The sequence below is a fragment of the Astyanax mexicanus genome, chromosome 19 (genome assembly GCF_023375975.1).
Source record: "Astyanax mexicanus isolate ESR-SI-001 chromosome 19, AstMex3_surface, whole genome shotgun sequence".
In the NCBI taxonomy this organism is placed as follows: Eukaryota; Metazoa; Chordata; class Actinopteri; order Characiformes; family Acestrorhamphidae; genus Astyanax; species Astyanax mexicanus.
In genome coordinates this window covers 29,292,682-29,309,299 of record NC_064426.1, presented here as the reverse complement: position 1 = coordinate 29,309,299, position 16,618 = coordinate 29,292,682, and the positions used below count along the sequence as shown (strand labels likewise).

The following is a 16,618-nucleotide window of genomic DNA, read 5'->3' as shown; positions in this document are numbered from 1 at the left end:
GAAACATCACTTGGTGGCGCTGCAGCACAACATTATCTGTACTAACTATAGACTATAGCGTCTCCCTTTACACACACATTTTCTTTTTCAGAACTCAAGATATAACTTAATTTTACTCATTCTGATCAATCCTTGTTCTTTTTTAACCAAGTAATGTATTATCTATTATTTTATATAAATCTGATAAACTGGTGAACCATTACATCTGAGGTTCATTGTGGGTTCTGATCCCACACATAAAAAGTCTTCACTTCTGTTCACATTTCTAAGGTTTAAAGCTTTAAATTATTGTTAATACTCTTTAGATGCTGTTTTTTGGAGATTATCAAAGTCATTCACAACAATCTCCCCTTTTCTCGACCCCCTGATAAGGATAGAGCGAAAGAGGAATAGAGAGAGGGAGAGGAAAAGAGGGAGGGAGGGGGAGTTTGAAGAATTTTACTTCATTTCTTTTCATTTTTGATTCTTGAAAATACGGTCAGTGCTTTGATTGGCTTTACACTGAGGTTGTGTGTGTGAAGACATCTGATACGGCACAACTGAAAAATATGGTGATAATATGAGCATTTAATTAAACTATTTAGATCCTAACAGTTATTGTAAGGATTTTACACATTAATAAATTAATTACAACTATATTTAAATGTATTTTTTACAGTTGTGTTTGTGTTCAGATTTTTTTTAGAAAGTAATTAAAAATTAATGTTAATTACTTTGTCTTTTGTTTGACTGCAGACAGTATTAACCCAAAATATTTTGTGGTTTGTTTGCTCAACTTCATTTTTTTGTTAATATTAGTGGTATCAACAGATGAATAAAAAAATCTATATTATTTTTATATCTCAGGGTAGTTTTGATGCTTTTTAAATAAAAATATTTCATGTGCTTGAGTGTAGCAGAGCACCTTAATGGAGGAAATGAATGCTAGTCTAGCTCCATATTCCACATTAAACAAATCGGAAAGAATGTATATATATTTACCTCATTTAGAAGTCTAAATTTATTTATGTTTTATGCTACAGGCCTGAAATACAGGAATGGAACAAAAGTTGGAACAAAGCATGAAATATTGTGGGTTCATACTTGCAATCAAATAAAAGTCAACCTAAATTAAAATAAAACCTTTTTTTTGTTTTTTATCGTCCAGTATTTTAAACTATGTAAACTATGAGTTTCTATCAGTGATAAATAGTTAACATAAATATTACAGTACACTTTCCTCATCACAGGTGATAACTGTGACTTTTAAGGGTTAAAGACTTTCTCTGAATCCACTCTTTACTCTTTCGAAGAAATGCCTGAGGAGCTGCACAAACATCTGGAGGAGTTTCCTCAGCCTATCCCATCCTGGCCCCTGTCCCAGGTTCCCCCTCTATGCCGAACTGACCCACATCTCTCAGAAATGTAAATATTTCCCGCCCCCTATATGGGCCTGGCCCAGAGCCAAGGTACATAAAAAACATAAGGATCTGTTCAGAGTGCAGAGCTGCTCCATTAATCATTGCTTTCATGTTAACCTCCACTGTTCTGCAGCACTGAGAGATGTCTCTGTAGAAAGAGATAATACACACGGAGAAGATGGTTGTAAACACAGGTGTAATGCTTCACACATCATGGTTTAAAAGGCTATGATTGCTTTATTACCTTAGATAACTGCTTTACTGGGGGCTTTAACTGTATATAGGATAACAAAGAGATGAGAAACAGTATCTTTAATCAGCCTTTTAAAACAACCTGGGGGCACCAGCTGATCCAGCTTATGCTTCTTTTGCTCAGTATAACTAGCTTTCAAGCACTGTGTGCATTTTAACTTCATAGGTTTGACAGATAGCAATTGAATTTAATGGATGAACTAAAAATTTGGTTCATCTAAGGAAGAATACTGGCCAGTGTGCTCATGACAAGGCCACATAAATAATGAGAGTTGGAATGGGGCCTGATAGTGAATGCCAGATGGAAGAAAAATTCCATTTCTATCACAGTTATTGCAAGAATAGAAGGCATTACCACCCTTAGTGGACAGAGCAGTTGCCAGTAATAACTGTGACCAGTGGCATTTAGCTAGAAATGTCTATGTGAATAAACAAGTGATTTTAAAATGTACATTAGCAATGCTTTTCTTTTTTTATATATATATAAATATTTTTCAATTTTTTTCCACATATTCTTTCCAGTTTACACGGCCAATTACCCAACCCACTCATTAGGACTCCAATTATTACTAGTGATGCCCCAACACCAGGAGGGTGAAGACTAGCACATGCCTCCTCTGACACATGTGAAGTCAGACCCCACCTCTTTTTAAACTGCTGCTGATGCAGTAGCATTGCCGAGTAGCATCACAGCGTGCTCGGAGGAAAGCGCAGCGACTCGTTTCCAATACATCAGCTCACAGATGCCTTGTGCTGATTGACATCACCCTTTGGAGTGAGTGATATCTACCCTCCCAGAGAGAGCAAGGCCAATTGTGCTCTCTCAGGGCTCCGGCAGCTGATGGCAAGCTACATGAACAGAATTCAAACTGGCAATCTCCTGATCTTAGTGGCAGCGCTTAGCCAGCTGGACCATTCGGAGCCCCAGCACTGCTAGTCTTATCTTCGTTTTACCATAGCATGCAGCCAGTCTAAGGGTAAGTTACCTCTGCTGACGTTACTATCCTAGCCCTGTACAGCTCTCACCTTTCAACTGGAAAACAGCCGGGTTGTGAAAAAAGAGGTTTGAGTGTGAAAGTGTGAAAAGTGATGTTAAATTGATTATTTAATTACGTATGAATTAAGCATAAAAATGAACTTGAAGTTTGCTGGTTGGCTGGTGGCTCTCTCCCACACTCTTTGCCAGCACTGTATACAGCAGTGCTCTGATGCACAGTAACATCATTGGGGGCAGAGGGAAGAGAAAGGGTTTCGGTGTGAGCCTTCTGCCACTGCTAAAACAAATCTAAAATGTTAGAGGAAACAATATGCAATATGCTAAAATAATAATATATATATATTTTTAGCTGAATAATTAACGTTCGATGCTCAGTATGCTATGAAACTGTTATATTTTGTGTATGGATTTGTCACAGGCTAGTGATTATGTCTTAAACACTGCCTTTACTATTTTACTACAACTTTATAACAGCCTGTTAACTGCTGTACGTAAGCCAGGCCTGATATTCCAGTTTCCCGCCTCCTTATCTGAGGCCCCTCTTCTCTTCTTCCATTTTTTCTTGGAAACAGCTGTGTTCCCTTTATCCTGGCAGAATAGCGACAGTAAAGCTAACCCATGGTCAAAGCTGGTGGAATGTTTTTTTTACTACATAAACATGATTTTAAGAGCCAATAGCAGAATGTGTACTAGAATAAAGGACAGGACACGGAAACCAGTCGTACCCAGTCAGTACTGATGGTTCACAGCACATTTGGTTCCCGTACAAGAACGTGGTCTTCTCACTGGTTGCCAGAATGTTGTTGATCGATACTTGGGATTGACTTGGTTCAGAATGTGCCAGAAAAGACAGTGGATAATAGAGTAGATTTGTGCTTTATGTTCATGACTGGTTAACTAACACAGTAACTAGCTGTCATAACACACATTTATCATTATATGATGTATCATTTAATTTAAATGTCATATTATCTAATACAAAAACAGAAAAATAAGGATTTGGGATTTATTTCCCCTAATAGTTAATCATTAGTGATGCCATTCTTGTAAACCAGCCTCTTCCATGCCAGTAATAACATGTTGTACTGGCATGCTGTGATGTAATTGAAGCATTTTTTGCAATGGGTCTCAATGGGTTTATGTACACCATGTCACACACAGGTTGATAACTACAACACATCATAATGTCACATAACGTAATTCTGGCAAATGTATTTGTATAGCTCTTTTTACAACTTTTTGACATTATCACACAAAGATCAGTGTTATGCTGGACAAGTGGGCAGTCATAAACTCAGAGAAAGGTATTTAGAGTGTGGCTAACGACTCCAGCAGAACTGACTTTAACAACCTAACTAAAAGGAGAGTGCCAGAAGGTAACATAGGCATGAGGGCGCCCTGAATAACATATTAGCTGGGAGGAAAAAGGATACCTGTATAAATTAGACTAATCTAAGTGTTCACTGTTATAGTTTGTGGTTTTCTCTGGTCTGAATTAGTTATCGAATTTTGAAAATTTGAAGTGTTATTTGGTTTAATTTGTTTTCAACAGGAAAAAATCCAACAGCTCTAAAATGGGTCAGAACAGATCATGTGAGAACATTCGCTTTGCTGATTGGTCAGACATGCCTGGAGCCAGAGCCAGAAGGTAAATACAGGAAGAAGGTCTTGTTTTCTGGACTAGTGTATATTTCTGTGCAGTTTTATATAGAGCACGTCTTCACAGAAATGATTTATGCTTTATTCATACTATATGTTTTGTTTCCCTTGCATTATATACATTCTTCAAATCACAAATGTCCTATCCTTCATGTCCAAATTTCCAAATATCATTCAGTTAGGAACAGCCTTTAATGACATAGTGGCCAAGAAATGCAGCTCACATTGTAGATTATTTATTTACACCTACAAGTGCAGGTAGGAAACCATATTAAAGCGTATGTTAACACTTAATACAGTGCGTTCCCATCTCGAGGGTGGCCCTACAGTCTAACTGCCTGCCTATGTGTATCCAGTTTGAGGAGATCAGAAATTAAAACCCCAGATCAACATTCTACTTAAAAAAGCCCCCCCAGTCTGAGACCTAAAGATGGGAGAAAACAAGAACACAGAATAAACATCTTACAAAATATTTAAACAATTTCATCTGCAGCTCTCTATGTATTGTTGACTAAACAGACATGCAGAAGTAAACAGTGTAAGTATGGGGAACTTTTGAGTTACTGGATCACTGGACAACTTTTTGTGTTAACTCTCTGTTAAAACACTCTGTACTCAGTAACTTTACCATTCTTAGGCCTTTACATTCTTTACAGTGAGTGTAGGGTTATCAGCTGCATTACTCCACAGCCTTGAACCCAGACTTGGCCTGCCAGCTGCAGTGGGCTCACACGGCTCCACTAACATTTACTGTGCCGGAGCCCCACTTTCCCCTCATTTCACGGATTTCCAGGAGCTCCGCATAATAATACGCGTGGGAGTGCCAGAAACGTGAGGCTGAGATAAGCAGCCTGTTTGAAGTGGGCCGCTCGTCCAATCACGTTAGACAAAAACAGTCCAGGCTAAGGGAAGTTCTCTGCCTCTTATTGGTCAGATCTAAAGGTTGGCCCCCTTTTTACCAGAACTGTTGAGAATCACAGGGTCAGTAGGTGGGCTAGGTTTGTTTGGGAAAGTAAAATGTAAGTAATGGAGCTTAAGGCTTCAATCTCCAGATTATTTTACTTATTTCATCTGTTTTGCTCCAGCTGGCTCATGATTATTGTCACTTAAAAAGGTTCGTAATACATTATTAAAAAAGAAAACTGCAGTAAAACAGCACTTATTTAGCCTGCAACTATTTTTGAAATGACTCATTACTTTAAATTAGCAGTTAATATTGTAACATCTAATATAACAGCTATTCTAACAGTTACTAATGGTACTTGTAACATGACACTGACATCCATGTTGAAAAAAAGCTTTTGGATACATTTATGAAACTCTTGACCAATATAAAGAGTGTTTTTGTTTGATTTTGATGGTTTAACTGGTCTACAAACATGAATAACCTGATCAAGCTAGACTACCAATGTGACCATTCATGACTGTGTTGGTTGACCAGCATCCCCATAATAATCAATGAGTATGACCAAGCTTTTTTAACTAGCATGACCAACTAGCAAGCTAGTTAACCAGCTAGATTGTGTTTTGGTCTGGATGACCAGCTTTAAATCACCTTAAACTTGTAAGAGTAACTTAGATAATACAAAACAAATTCTTTAAATCTACCCATATAGAGGACCCTTAGCGCACTTACTAGAACTAAATAGAAATATATTGGGACACAAACAGCTAAATATCTTAAATTTCTAATACTGTGTTTCTTTGGGTTAACAATGTATAAATGCCCAAATGATGATCCAAACAGAACAATTTTATTACCTATAAAATACATAAAAAAATAATGTACCTATTAGTGACTAGGTCTTACATGTTTTAGATTTTATTTTATTGTTTTTTATTTGTCCTCTAAAAGACACCATCTAGAACTTGGTTCTGCCATAACTCCACAAGTTAGTACATGGTCTCCCAGGTTTATCCTCGGCTTCTGTTCCGACAGTCACTCGTCCCATTAAAATTCTTGGGGAGCTCAAGGTTAAAAGCTGACAGCCGATGAGGGGCCTCCAAACATGAGGAAACTAAATCAGGCCTATAGACACATATGGACTCAATATAGCAAACCAATTTAAAAAATCTGAACTCCTGAAAGGGATCCTCTAGTATTTTGTTATAGTTGCTGTTTATATAAAAAGAGTTCACATTAACATTTCATTCTACAGGTTTTTATAAAGAGTCCATGCTTTAAACATGTCTGTTTCAAGTCCTGTCTTCTCACTTTATATAGTTGCTTACATAGATTCAGATATTTTGCTCTGTAAAATAGTTCCACACTGCAGACTCTAACTAAATTCTTCTATTTATGTTCTGAGTACTCCCCTCAGTGCTGCTGGCTGGGCAGTTATGTATAATGTTCATTAATGATGCCTTAAGGACATCAGATGGAGCTCTGACATCCGGCTCACCATGCTATTGATTGCAGTCACCTGGACTCTTTCTATAAATAGCTCACATTTGCCCAGAACCTACCTTGCATAGCTCTTCTACCTCGCGTTTCCTTTGTGTACGCCCTTGCTTAGCCCCTTTGTTTGTTAACTTTTTTTGGCATTGACCTGTTTATGTATTTTGACCATCCCTTTTGCCTTGCCCTTTTTACCTCATTTGGATATCCTATGTATGACCTCTTTGCCTGCATACTAGGCCTGGTATATTGTTTACGCTGCCATTTTGTAACTGACTCTGCCTGCCCTTGACCATTCTTAATTGCCTTGTTCCTTATTTAATAAATTATCTGTGTTGTATCCACATTTATCTGTCCCATGTTTGGATCTTGTAACAATTGGGATTAAAATAGTTGATATGTACACTAAAACATGCCTATATATAAATGGGCATTGACTCAAACCACTTGATCAGATTGGGACATCCTTGAACCATATAACCATAGAAAACATAACTGTAACCACTTAGTAACATCATAGCAAACACCTGTAATACAAGTAACCATGTAGCAGCAGTTAAGCAACTTACCCAATCATGTTTCTTAATCTACCCCTAAACAGACGTATTGAGTATAGCATATACAACAAAATTGGAAATGTTTTGTACATATTTATTTCTATTTTTTTAATCATCATTATGTACACTGTAAGAAATATCCTGAATACTTTCATTAAAAAATGTGTTCATACCTCTTCAATACATAAGATACACGAGAATCATTAGGTGCACTCCTACATCAGCCAGAACATATGGCATCACACGTAGTGGTCCAACACACTGCCACTAATGCAACATCACTGCACAGCTCATATAACAAACTGGCAGTTTAGTGTTCACCTGCAAGCGTGTTGAGCTGTCCAGTAATGCTGCATTAGCAGCAGTTTAAAAACATGCAGTGGCTATAAGATATGATAAGATATAAAACTGTTGAAAAATAACAACATGAACACAAATTCACAAAAATAATCAGGACATGTAGATTCGAAAATAAATAAAATCTATATACATCAAAGCACTTCAAATGTACAAACGGGGGTAATGACCCCAAGACATGAAGTCATATTTACAGACACAAATAAAATATTTACACATCCTCACACAGACCTTTAACCAGACATGGGGGAATGATATAGTTAATGCACGTTATCTGACATACACTGTCTATTGAACCATTAGAATAGTGGTTATATTATATTTTGTTTGTATGTAAAGAATAACACATTTTAACAAATGGCTCACTCTAAAGCTTGACATGATTTCAGATTTTCAGTTGTTTAAAAAAATAAATAAAACGAAAAAACCTTCGTCCAGTTCTGCTCGTTTCATTTTTGATCTTTGCTCCTAGTTGTAAATGCAAACATCTCTTTCCCACTCTCACTGTCACTGACCCAAAATGAGGCCAGAAAGACAGTCGCTATGATTTAAAACCACGCAGGAATCTGAATGACAGTCTTTGCAAGCAGTTTGCAATGATATGTTGCAGATTTGGTAAAGCATGTTGTTCAGAAAGTCATTCATTAAAACAAAAAAATATACAGTATAAAAAAGATACAGCTATAACTTCTGAAAAAGACAGAAGGTACCCTTACTTTAACTGCTGAGCTTTAAAGTAATAATCAGTACAAAATGAAAAAGAGCATGTAAAATGGATACAGCAACAGCAAGGCTTTTAAGTATATTTATATAATGCATACAGCTTCTTGAGCATCTTGAGTATCAGGATTATATCTGGATAAGTCCAAACAGCTTTCAAGAGTAAACGCACCAAAATCTTATTTTAAAAAGTGACAAATCCACTCACTCAAACAAACAACTTCAGTAAGTGATCTGAGAAGCTTTTGAGCCACATATTATAGCATTAGATAACAAAATACCCTCCAAGTACAACAAAAACACTAATAATAACTGAGGTGCAATGGGCAAATCTGCATACTCCATCCCAAATGGTACTGTATTATGCCATGTTTCCCTTCTAATTTAGCAGGTCTCACCGCTGGGTGAAGTAAACAAAACTGTAATAAAAAAAAAAAAAAACTTTCTTTCAAAGTCAAACAAGCGCTGGATGTTAATCTACACATATTTCTCTCCTGAAAACTCAGTAAAGTGCTTTTATTTATTTACAGTAAGCTTAGATTTCCAGATTTTTACGCAGCAACATTGCTAATGTCCCCGGACAGCGTTAAACTGAGGAACCCTGAGTGTTCTGGTAAGCCAGGGCAATATTAGTAGTAGCTATATAATACTCACCTCTGAACAGTTAAAGAGCTAGCGCTTAGCATGCTTAGCGGCTAATGCTAATACTGCTCCAGCCTCTGTGCTAGCCGGGATTAGCAGCAGGCTACAGTTTGATAATACTCACTACTAAATGGTGAAAGAGCTAGCGATTAGCAGCTAATGCTAATACTGATACAGCCTCAGTGCTGCAGAACTAAACTGAAACACTTGTATAACTCTTGTATACTGCTACTTACAACCTGACTGGTTAAATTTATACAAACTGACGATTTTTACAATCAGACATTAATTAGATGTCAGTCCGTCTAACTAGATGCATGTGTTTAAAATCTTATCAGAATTTAATCCAAATACTATTTACATGAAGTGACCAGGTGAAAACAGGGTCTTTGGCAGTCAAAGTTGATTGCTGTATTAAAGAAACAAAGAAAAATTAATTGTTGGACCTCAATTATTACTGGTCTTTTGGCAAACATGCTAATTTGCTCATTGTGTGGATGTTATTAGTGGTGTTTTGGTTGCACCGGGAGGATTTTCGGCTGTTGAATGTGTCGTGGTTAGATGAACGTGTTTACACTGGCTCAAACAGATCTCAGATCATCTCCTGAAGTAAATTGTTTGAGAGATAGGATGTGTAACTGGTGTAAATGTATATTGTGTGTGTATATAATCCAAATATAATCCTAATACAGCGATTTTGTCTTGTAGCTTTCAAGTAACATTCAAACCCTTATCTCTCTTATTCCCACTTGTCCATGACAAAACTGAACTAGCAGCTATTCACATTCTTATAATGAACTCTTAAACACTATATTGACACTAGATTTAACTAGTATCAACAATGACTGAACATATTATCACACACAGAATCAACTATAAAAAAAACTTTGACCAATGATGATTTGCACACATTATCACAGCCACTTTGGTGTCTATTTTTTTTGTTCTAATTTTAAAAAAATATGGTGCAAAAAAGGGTTCTTCGGAGTAATGCATTCCATAAGCATGTTGGTAATGCATTAATGGGATGCAAGAGTGGTTCTATAGCCATTAACATTTTTCTCTTGAAAAAAAGCATCTAAATCTTATCTGAATGTGAACTTTTCCTTGGTTTTAAGAGTGGTGTTAAAATATTTTTCTGTTAAATTTAGATCTCAGTGGTCTGCAGTTAAAACCTATGATATTGACACTGGTTTGTTTCCAGGTGTTTCAAGGTGGAACATTGTGAACTACCTTGTATCATTTGGTGCAATTTATAGACTTTGTGTTATTGATCATCTGTGGTTCTTGTAGGGTTACATAAGCAAAGCTCAGTTTGAAAGTACATCTGATGTGAAGAATTGGTCTTTTAGGTAGAGCTTCATATCAGGCTTTTGTTGTATGTCCTGAGAGTCTGATATGATCATATAAAGTAAAAAAACAAAACAAAAAAAAGCCCTAAAAATATAATAAAAGAAAAATATTTACAATATCTGACAATACCGTACCTAACAATACTATGAATTTAAACACCATATACTATTTAACATCCCTGTAATTGCATTTTTCTTTAAAAAATCCCAAAAATAGGAGATTAATTACAAAAGATCAAAACAAAGACTAAGACTAAGATGTTAACACAGCTGGTGAAAGTGGCCCAAATCTAACCAAATCTGATGTTTATTTTATGATGTTCACACAAACTTTTTAATGTGACCTACAGAGTATCAGATATTTGAATATTAGATGTCTAAAAAAAAGGGTAACGCTTCACATCAAGTTTCGGTTTCAGCATTGCTTTTTTTTATATGCTTGGTTTTATTTAAACATCTGTTACCTCACCATACTTTACTGAACCCCTCCCTCACTGCTGTCATCTATTTTCCCAACAGAGTCAGACTGCTGCGACTGTCCAAATCAGATTATCAAACTATCAAATATATATAAAAATACCAGATTTAGTGTGTTTTTTTGCTGTTCACGTTACCATACAAATTAATTGGATTTGGGCCACTTTTGGCAGCTGTGTGAACATTGCCTAAGACAATGATAAGTGCTCTAGGAGAGGTTGATGTTGTCTGAGGTTAGGTTGTTTTTTCTTTGGGCTTACTAGAAGCTTCCAGGATGGACGACCCTGCTTTGTGCCTGGAACTCTTGTTGTCTCTTGCTGGTGAAACAAAGTGGTTCTGTGTTTTTTCTCCATTGAATGTTCACTTGAATATTCATCCGCCGAAGTCATCCAAGCACAAAAGACAAAAGACATCATTTGTAGCTCTCTTCTGGACCTGACACAGTATCTCTTTCTGCAGCCAGCCTTTCCTTTGATGTTAGTTCATATCTCGTCATCAAGACTGACAACCTGCCGCTGATGAAAAAAATAATAAAGAGCAATTAGCCACAATGCCACAAATTATCATGAGCTAAATCTAAATATCCAGTGTGTATTGTGTACCATTTTTCACACTATTAGGCGCACCGGATTATAAGGCACATTATGAGACACTAGTAAGGAACAGGGGTGTCACCATGTTTCCCTTCTTATTCAGCAGGTCTCGCTGCTTAAATTCAAATGCTAGGTATTAAACTACATAGATTTCTCTGTTTCTCTTTCCGTTTATTTACTGTAAGCTTAGATTTCCAGATTTCACCAAAGGCTGGGTGCAGCAGCATTAGTGGATAACCACTAGCGCTAGCCACATTTAGTGCAAGTAAATGCCATCCAAAAGCACTATACTGAGGAATCATGTGTATAGCTAATGCTTATACATTAGTTAATTTTTAATTAATTTTAGTTTAAAAAAAAGTAAATGTTTTTTTTTATTTTAAGTGTGCTTTATAGTGCGAAAAACCCGATATATCAAATTACATTTCAAAAAGTAATGTTGTGTCTTACAGGTGGGTAGGAGTAGCCATCAGAGTTGAAGTTTCTGCATATATGAACCTTGTCCTCTGTGGTCTTTTGGTAGACTGGGTTATCAAAGTGAATGCTGTTGGTGTTTTTTAGCTTCCAGGCCCTCCACAAAAGCACACCAGCAATGCCAAGCAGACACAACACTCCTTTAAAAAAAAAGTAAAATACTGTTGTCAGTATTGAGCCGCATGACCCATAAAAATAGCATTTACTGTAGTTATCTATAACGTGTTTTCATCCTGTTTGTTACACTGACCTATAGGTAATGTAATATATAGAGCCATTGATGCTGGAGATGTTGTCTTGGCAATGGCTGCAACGACACCACTGTGGTCATCTACAAGAACAAAACGACATCAGAGAGAGAACAACAGAATCGTTAAAATCATGCTTTACTACACTCATCGACAAAAAAGTAAAGTTACATGCAGAAGTAATCAAACAACAGGAATAAATCTTGGTGGGTTGCTGTACCAGACTGTCATGGAGTGACTGCTGCTCCAGCAGTGCTAGCCAGGGGTGGCAGCAGGCTACAGGCTGATAATACTCCCCTCTGAACGGCGAAAGAGCTTGCGCTTAGTGTGGTTAGCGGCTAATGCTAAAACTGCTCAAGTCTGGGTGCTGGAGAAACTTCAATGAAACTCCTGTATAATGCTGTACTTTAGCGGAGTGGCTTTACTGCTCCTTACTACCTGACTGGTAAAATGCCTTCATAAGGCGTACTGGATTATAAGGCGCACTGTCGATTTTTGGGAAAATTTACAGATTTTAAGTGCGCCTTATAGTGCAAACAATACTGTACTGTGAGATTGGTACACATTAGAAAACTCAAGTCAAAAGTCCAAGCCATAAAACAATGTAGATTCTACTTTGTAATTCTGACATTAATTCAGCATAAACTGACCCTTACCTGTCTGTGTGGACACTACAGTTGGAGTGGTGTGTGTTAGAGTATTGTCTTTGCCAGCTGGTGTGGTCTCAATGTGAACAACAGGCCTTTGAGTGGTGATGTGTGGAGCTGAGGTTTCGGTAGCAGAAGGTTTTGGTACAGTAGCTGTGTGAACTGTTGTAGAAGCTTCAGGCTGCACAGGTGGCATTGCAGTTGTTGGCACTGTTGTTGGCACAGCTGTCCCAAACCAAAACATAGGAAAGAGAATGTTTTAAATGCTCAGAATGTATGTGACATTTAAGTGGCACTAATCCCCCAGATTTTTGCTGACTCAAACTCAGCTCAAAAAAGGCTAAAAAATGTGAGGGATAGTTTGGGAGGGGCACTGGGTGATGTATGGGTTTAGAGGCGGGGTAGGAGGAAGAGCTGATTGGCTGAGCTGCAGCAGCACTTATATGGTTGAACTTATATTGATTGACCGATTTGCATATTGTGATGTTTTGTCTGCGTACCAAAGTACACGGACACATCATCTTCACATATAGCACAGTTGAACCTGAGAGGGCGCTGCAGAGGTGGAAATTACCACAATAAAAGCTTTTTTTAAAGATTAAGAAATGTTTACACAAATTTTAAGCAGGACTGGTTTTGTTACTTTAAAATAACACATTTCAGTTATTAATGGAAAGAATGTGTTTTTCAGGTTTAAGTGGCTCTTTAACAATTAACTAAAGGTTTATCAAAGCACCTATTTAGAAATCAGTAACACTTTTGATCTTACCAGGCACACACTTCCTCATAGTCGTGTCCAGCATCATGTTGTCAGGGCAGGCACAAGTGTACTTGGGTGAGAATCTGTTGACTTGTGGGGCAGCCAGGCACAGGAACTCGCATCCACCATTGGCAAATGTGCACCAGTTAGTAGCTGGAGGAAGACAACAGTGCACAATATAAATATTGAGCAAATGCAATACTTTTTGAACTACATGTTTAACATGCACAAATATTTAATTACCTTACTTAAGTAGAAATGTTGTCTTTACTTTACTTGGGTGATTTTTTTTCAGGCTACCTTTTACTTTTACTTCTTACATTTTTACGGAATTATCTGAACGTTCTACTCCTTACATTTTAAAAACAGCCCCCCCCCACCCCCCACACTCCAGCAAGAACACAGCAGATGTATGTAGCCTAGATTGAAGATGATCTGTGCAGAGACTCAGGAGAACTCCAGACAAACGGCAATACATTCATTTACAAAGAGCATATATGAAGCAGGGAGCCTAGTGCATCCCAAATATATCAACATTAACATTTTAATAATATAATATTATAGTCATTATGGCTTTAAAAATGTGTTTTGGGGAAGGGGGTAGTGCACTACAGGACTGTGACACCGCCTAAGCTTTTGTCCTTAATTGCATTTATTCTCTTTACATTACTTTTACTTTTATACTTTAAGTAGTTTTGAAACCAGTACTTTTACACTTTTACTTAAAGAGTAAAAAGCTTGCGTTCAACTTCTACAGAAGTATTTTTCCCAGTTATCTATACCCTAGTATCTATACTTCCACCTACAGAGTAATAAACGCGAACACTTTTGACACCTTTACTTATTTGTGCATTTTCAGTGTGTTTTAGATAATAATAATAATAATAATAATAAAGTAATGAATAATGCTCTTTTTTCCTGGTTTAACCCAAATAACCATCCAATAGTCTAAATTACAGAATGTTTGATCCAATTAAACACTGACATTACTAGTGTGCACTGTTCAAAGCTGCAAATATATAAGAACATTAGTCAACGAACCTCTAGGTTGTTTAAGGTTGTGGAACAGCACAATATCCTCTGGAGACGAGAGATGCTCTGCCACTTTGGTGATGTCTCCTCCTGTCACACGATTAGCACTCAGGATAGCATTGTTGCTAACATCAGTCCAGAACACTTTCTCCTGAGGAGAGGAAATTAGGTCAGTGCAGTTCCTCAACTCAACTCCTCAACGCATTGTCTTGTCATGAGCACCAGTCTTTATCCTCAATCACAAGATAAAACCACACAACTTATACAGGTATTTCCTAGAATATACTTCTACACTTCATTTACTTTGATCTATTTACTGCTATCCCATGTCTTTTGGATTTCTCTTCTGAAATTTCTTAGTTTATTTGTGTGAGTGAAGTGCTTCTGTTTATTTACAGTAAGCATAGACTTCTAGATTTACACTAAGGCTGGGTGCAGCAGCATTAGCATTAGCAGCTAACCCCTAGCTCTAGGTCAGTGGCTAATGCTGAAACTCCTGTATTGTAATATGACTTTAGTTCCCCTTGCAACCTCCTACAGGACACTTGGAGAAGCTGCCTGTTCACTCTCTACCCCACTTAATCATTTTAGATCAGTGAGAGAAATTAACCAAAATTCTGCATGTTTGACAATAGACATAAAACTAGACATCAGTAATGAAACGAAAGGGTTGGAGGATATGAAAATATTGAATTGTATTCAGAAAAATATTTATTTTAAAATAAAAAGAATTTCAGGAAAACACCAATTTTATGTTTTTTTTTATTTTTTTTGACAGTTGCAGACTTACTTTAAATAAAAAAAATATTATCTATTACAGTTACAATTAGCATATTTAGTAACATTTCTTGTAATGCTTAAATATAGAAATCGTAAAGCTATAGGCGTGTAATATCAGGCATGCCTGTTAAGGGGTTATTAATGGATTAAATCGTTTTTTTTAAAGAAGTGTGCACACCTCAAAAACCGTGAGGCTCAGTGGGTGGGCCAGTCTGCCGTGGTCTACAATGAGGGTGCGGCGACTGCCTCCCTGCACATCAATACTGGAGAGGGTGTGCAGTTTGGAGTCCACCCAGTACAGGCGCTGGTTCAACAGATCTGAACAGAGCGAAGGACAAACTGATCAAATACACACTCACGCATTCAATCATCCTGGACATAGCTGGGTGAGGACAGATGTCCACTCAGCCAGTACACACACATCTCACTGACGGACAATGGAGCAGTCAGACAGGTTCTTACCGAGAGTGATCCCATTGGGCCAGACAATGTTATCGGTCACTAGGGCACTGCGGTCCACTCCATTCAGGCCACCCCTCTCAATCTTAGCTGGGGTCCCCCAGTCAGTCCAGTAAACAAAGCTAGAACATAAGACAAGAGGTCAAGTTTCAGGACTGGCTTCTGCATGCTATGTCATTACATGTAAGTCAGGTCAAGAAGTAGTCTGGCCCAATTCCATTTCACACCTTAGCCCTACTATTTACCCCTACCCCTCAAATTCTCAGTTTCATACATTCATGCCTATGGGTCAGGTTGCTCTGATTCTTGTTGTGAGAGAAGGGTAGGGTGAAGTTTTAGTGCTATATGGCCTTAAAACATAGGGTTATCAGAATCATGGCAAGATGGCAGCACAAACAAACAAACAAAAAATGTACCCAATTAGCTTTAGAATTTTGGGGCGCCAAATGGTCCAGCGGTCTAAAGAGCTGCCACTATGATCAGGAGATCTGCATCGAATCCTGGTCATGCAGCTTGCCATCAGCTGCCAGAGCCCCGGGAGAGCACAATAGGTCTAGCTCTTTCTAGGTGGATAGATAGCGCTCTTTCCTCTCATCACTCCTAGGGTGATGTTGATCAGCACAATGGCGTCTGTCAGCTGATGTATCAGATGCTACTCTGCAATTCTGCATCAGCAGCAGTTAAAAAAAAGCGGTGGCTGGCTGACTTCACATGTGTCAGAGGAGGCATGTGCTAGTCCTCACCCTCCTGGTGTTGTGGCATCACTAGTGATAGGGGAATATACAGCTGACTAGCAGCTGAATGAGTGGGACAA

General features: G+C 37.7%; 1 protein-coding gene across 1 annotated transcript in view; it reads right to left on the bottom strand.

Annotated features, from left to right (window-relative positions):
• Window positions 1–7,343: 7,343 nt before the first annotated feature.
• ldlra (low density lipoprotein receptor a) overlaps window positions 7,344–16,618 on the bottom strand; it is a 29,678-nt gene continuing 20,403 nt past the window's right edge. Inside the window, exons 11-18 of the mRNA XM_022673676.2 lie at window positions 15,808–15,926; window positions 15,524–15,663; window positions 14,575–14,716; window positions 13,543–13,686; window positions 12,783–12,998; window positions 12,129–12,209; window positions 11,855–12,018; window positions 7,344–11,326 (exon numbers count right to left, since the gene is read on the bottom strand). Coding sequence (XP_022529397.2) covers window positions 11,294–11,326; window positions 11,855–12,018; window positions 12,129–12,209; window positions 12,783–12,998; window positions 13,543–13,686; window positions 14,575–14,716; window positions 15,524–15,663; window positions 15,808–15,926 — 1,039 coding nt within the window. The 3' untranslated portion in view covers window positions 7,344–11,293. The remainder of the gene's footprint in view (window positions 11,327–11,854; window positions 12,019–12,128; window positions 12,210–12,782; window positions 12,999–13,542; window positions 13,687–14,574; window positions 14,717–15,523; window positions 15,664–15,807; window positions 15,927–16,618) is intronic.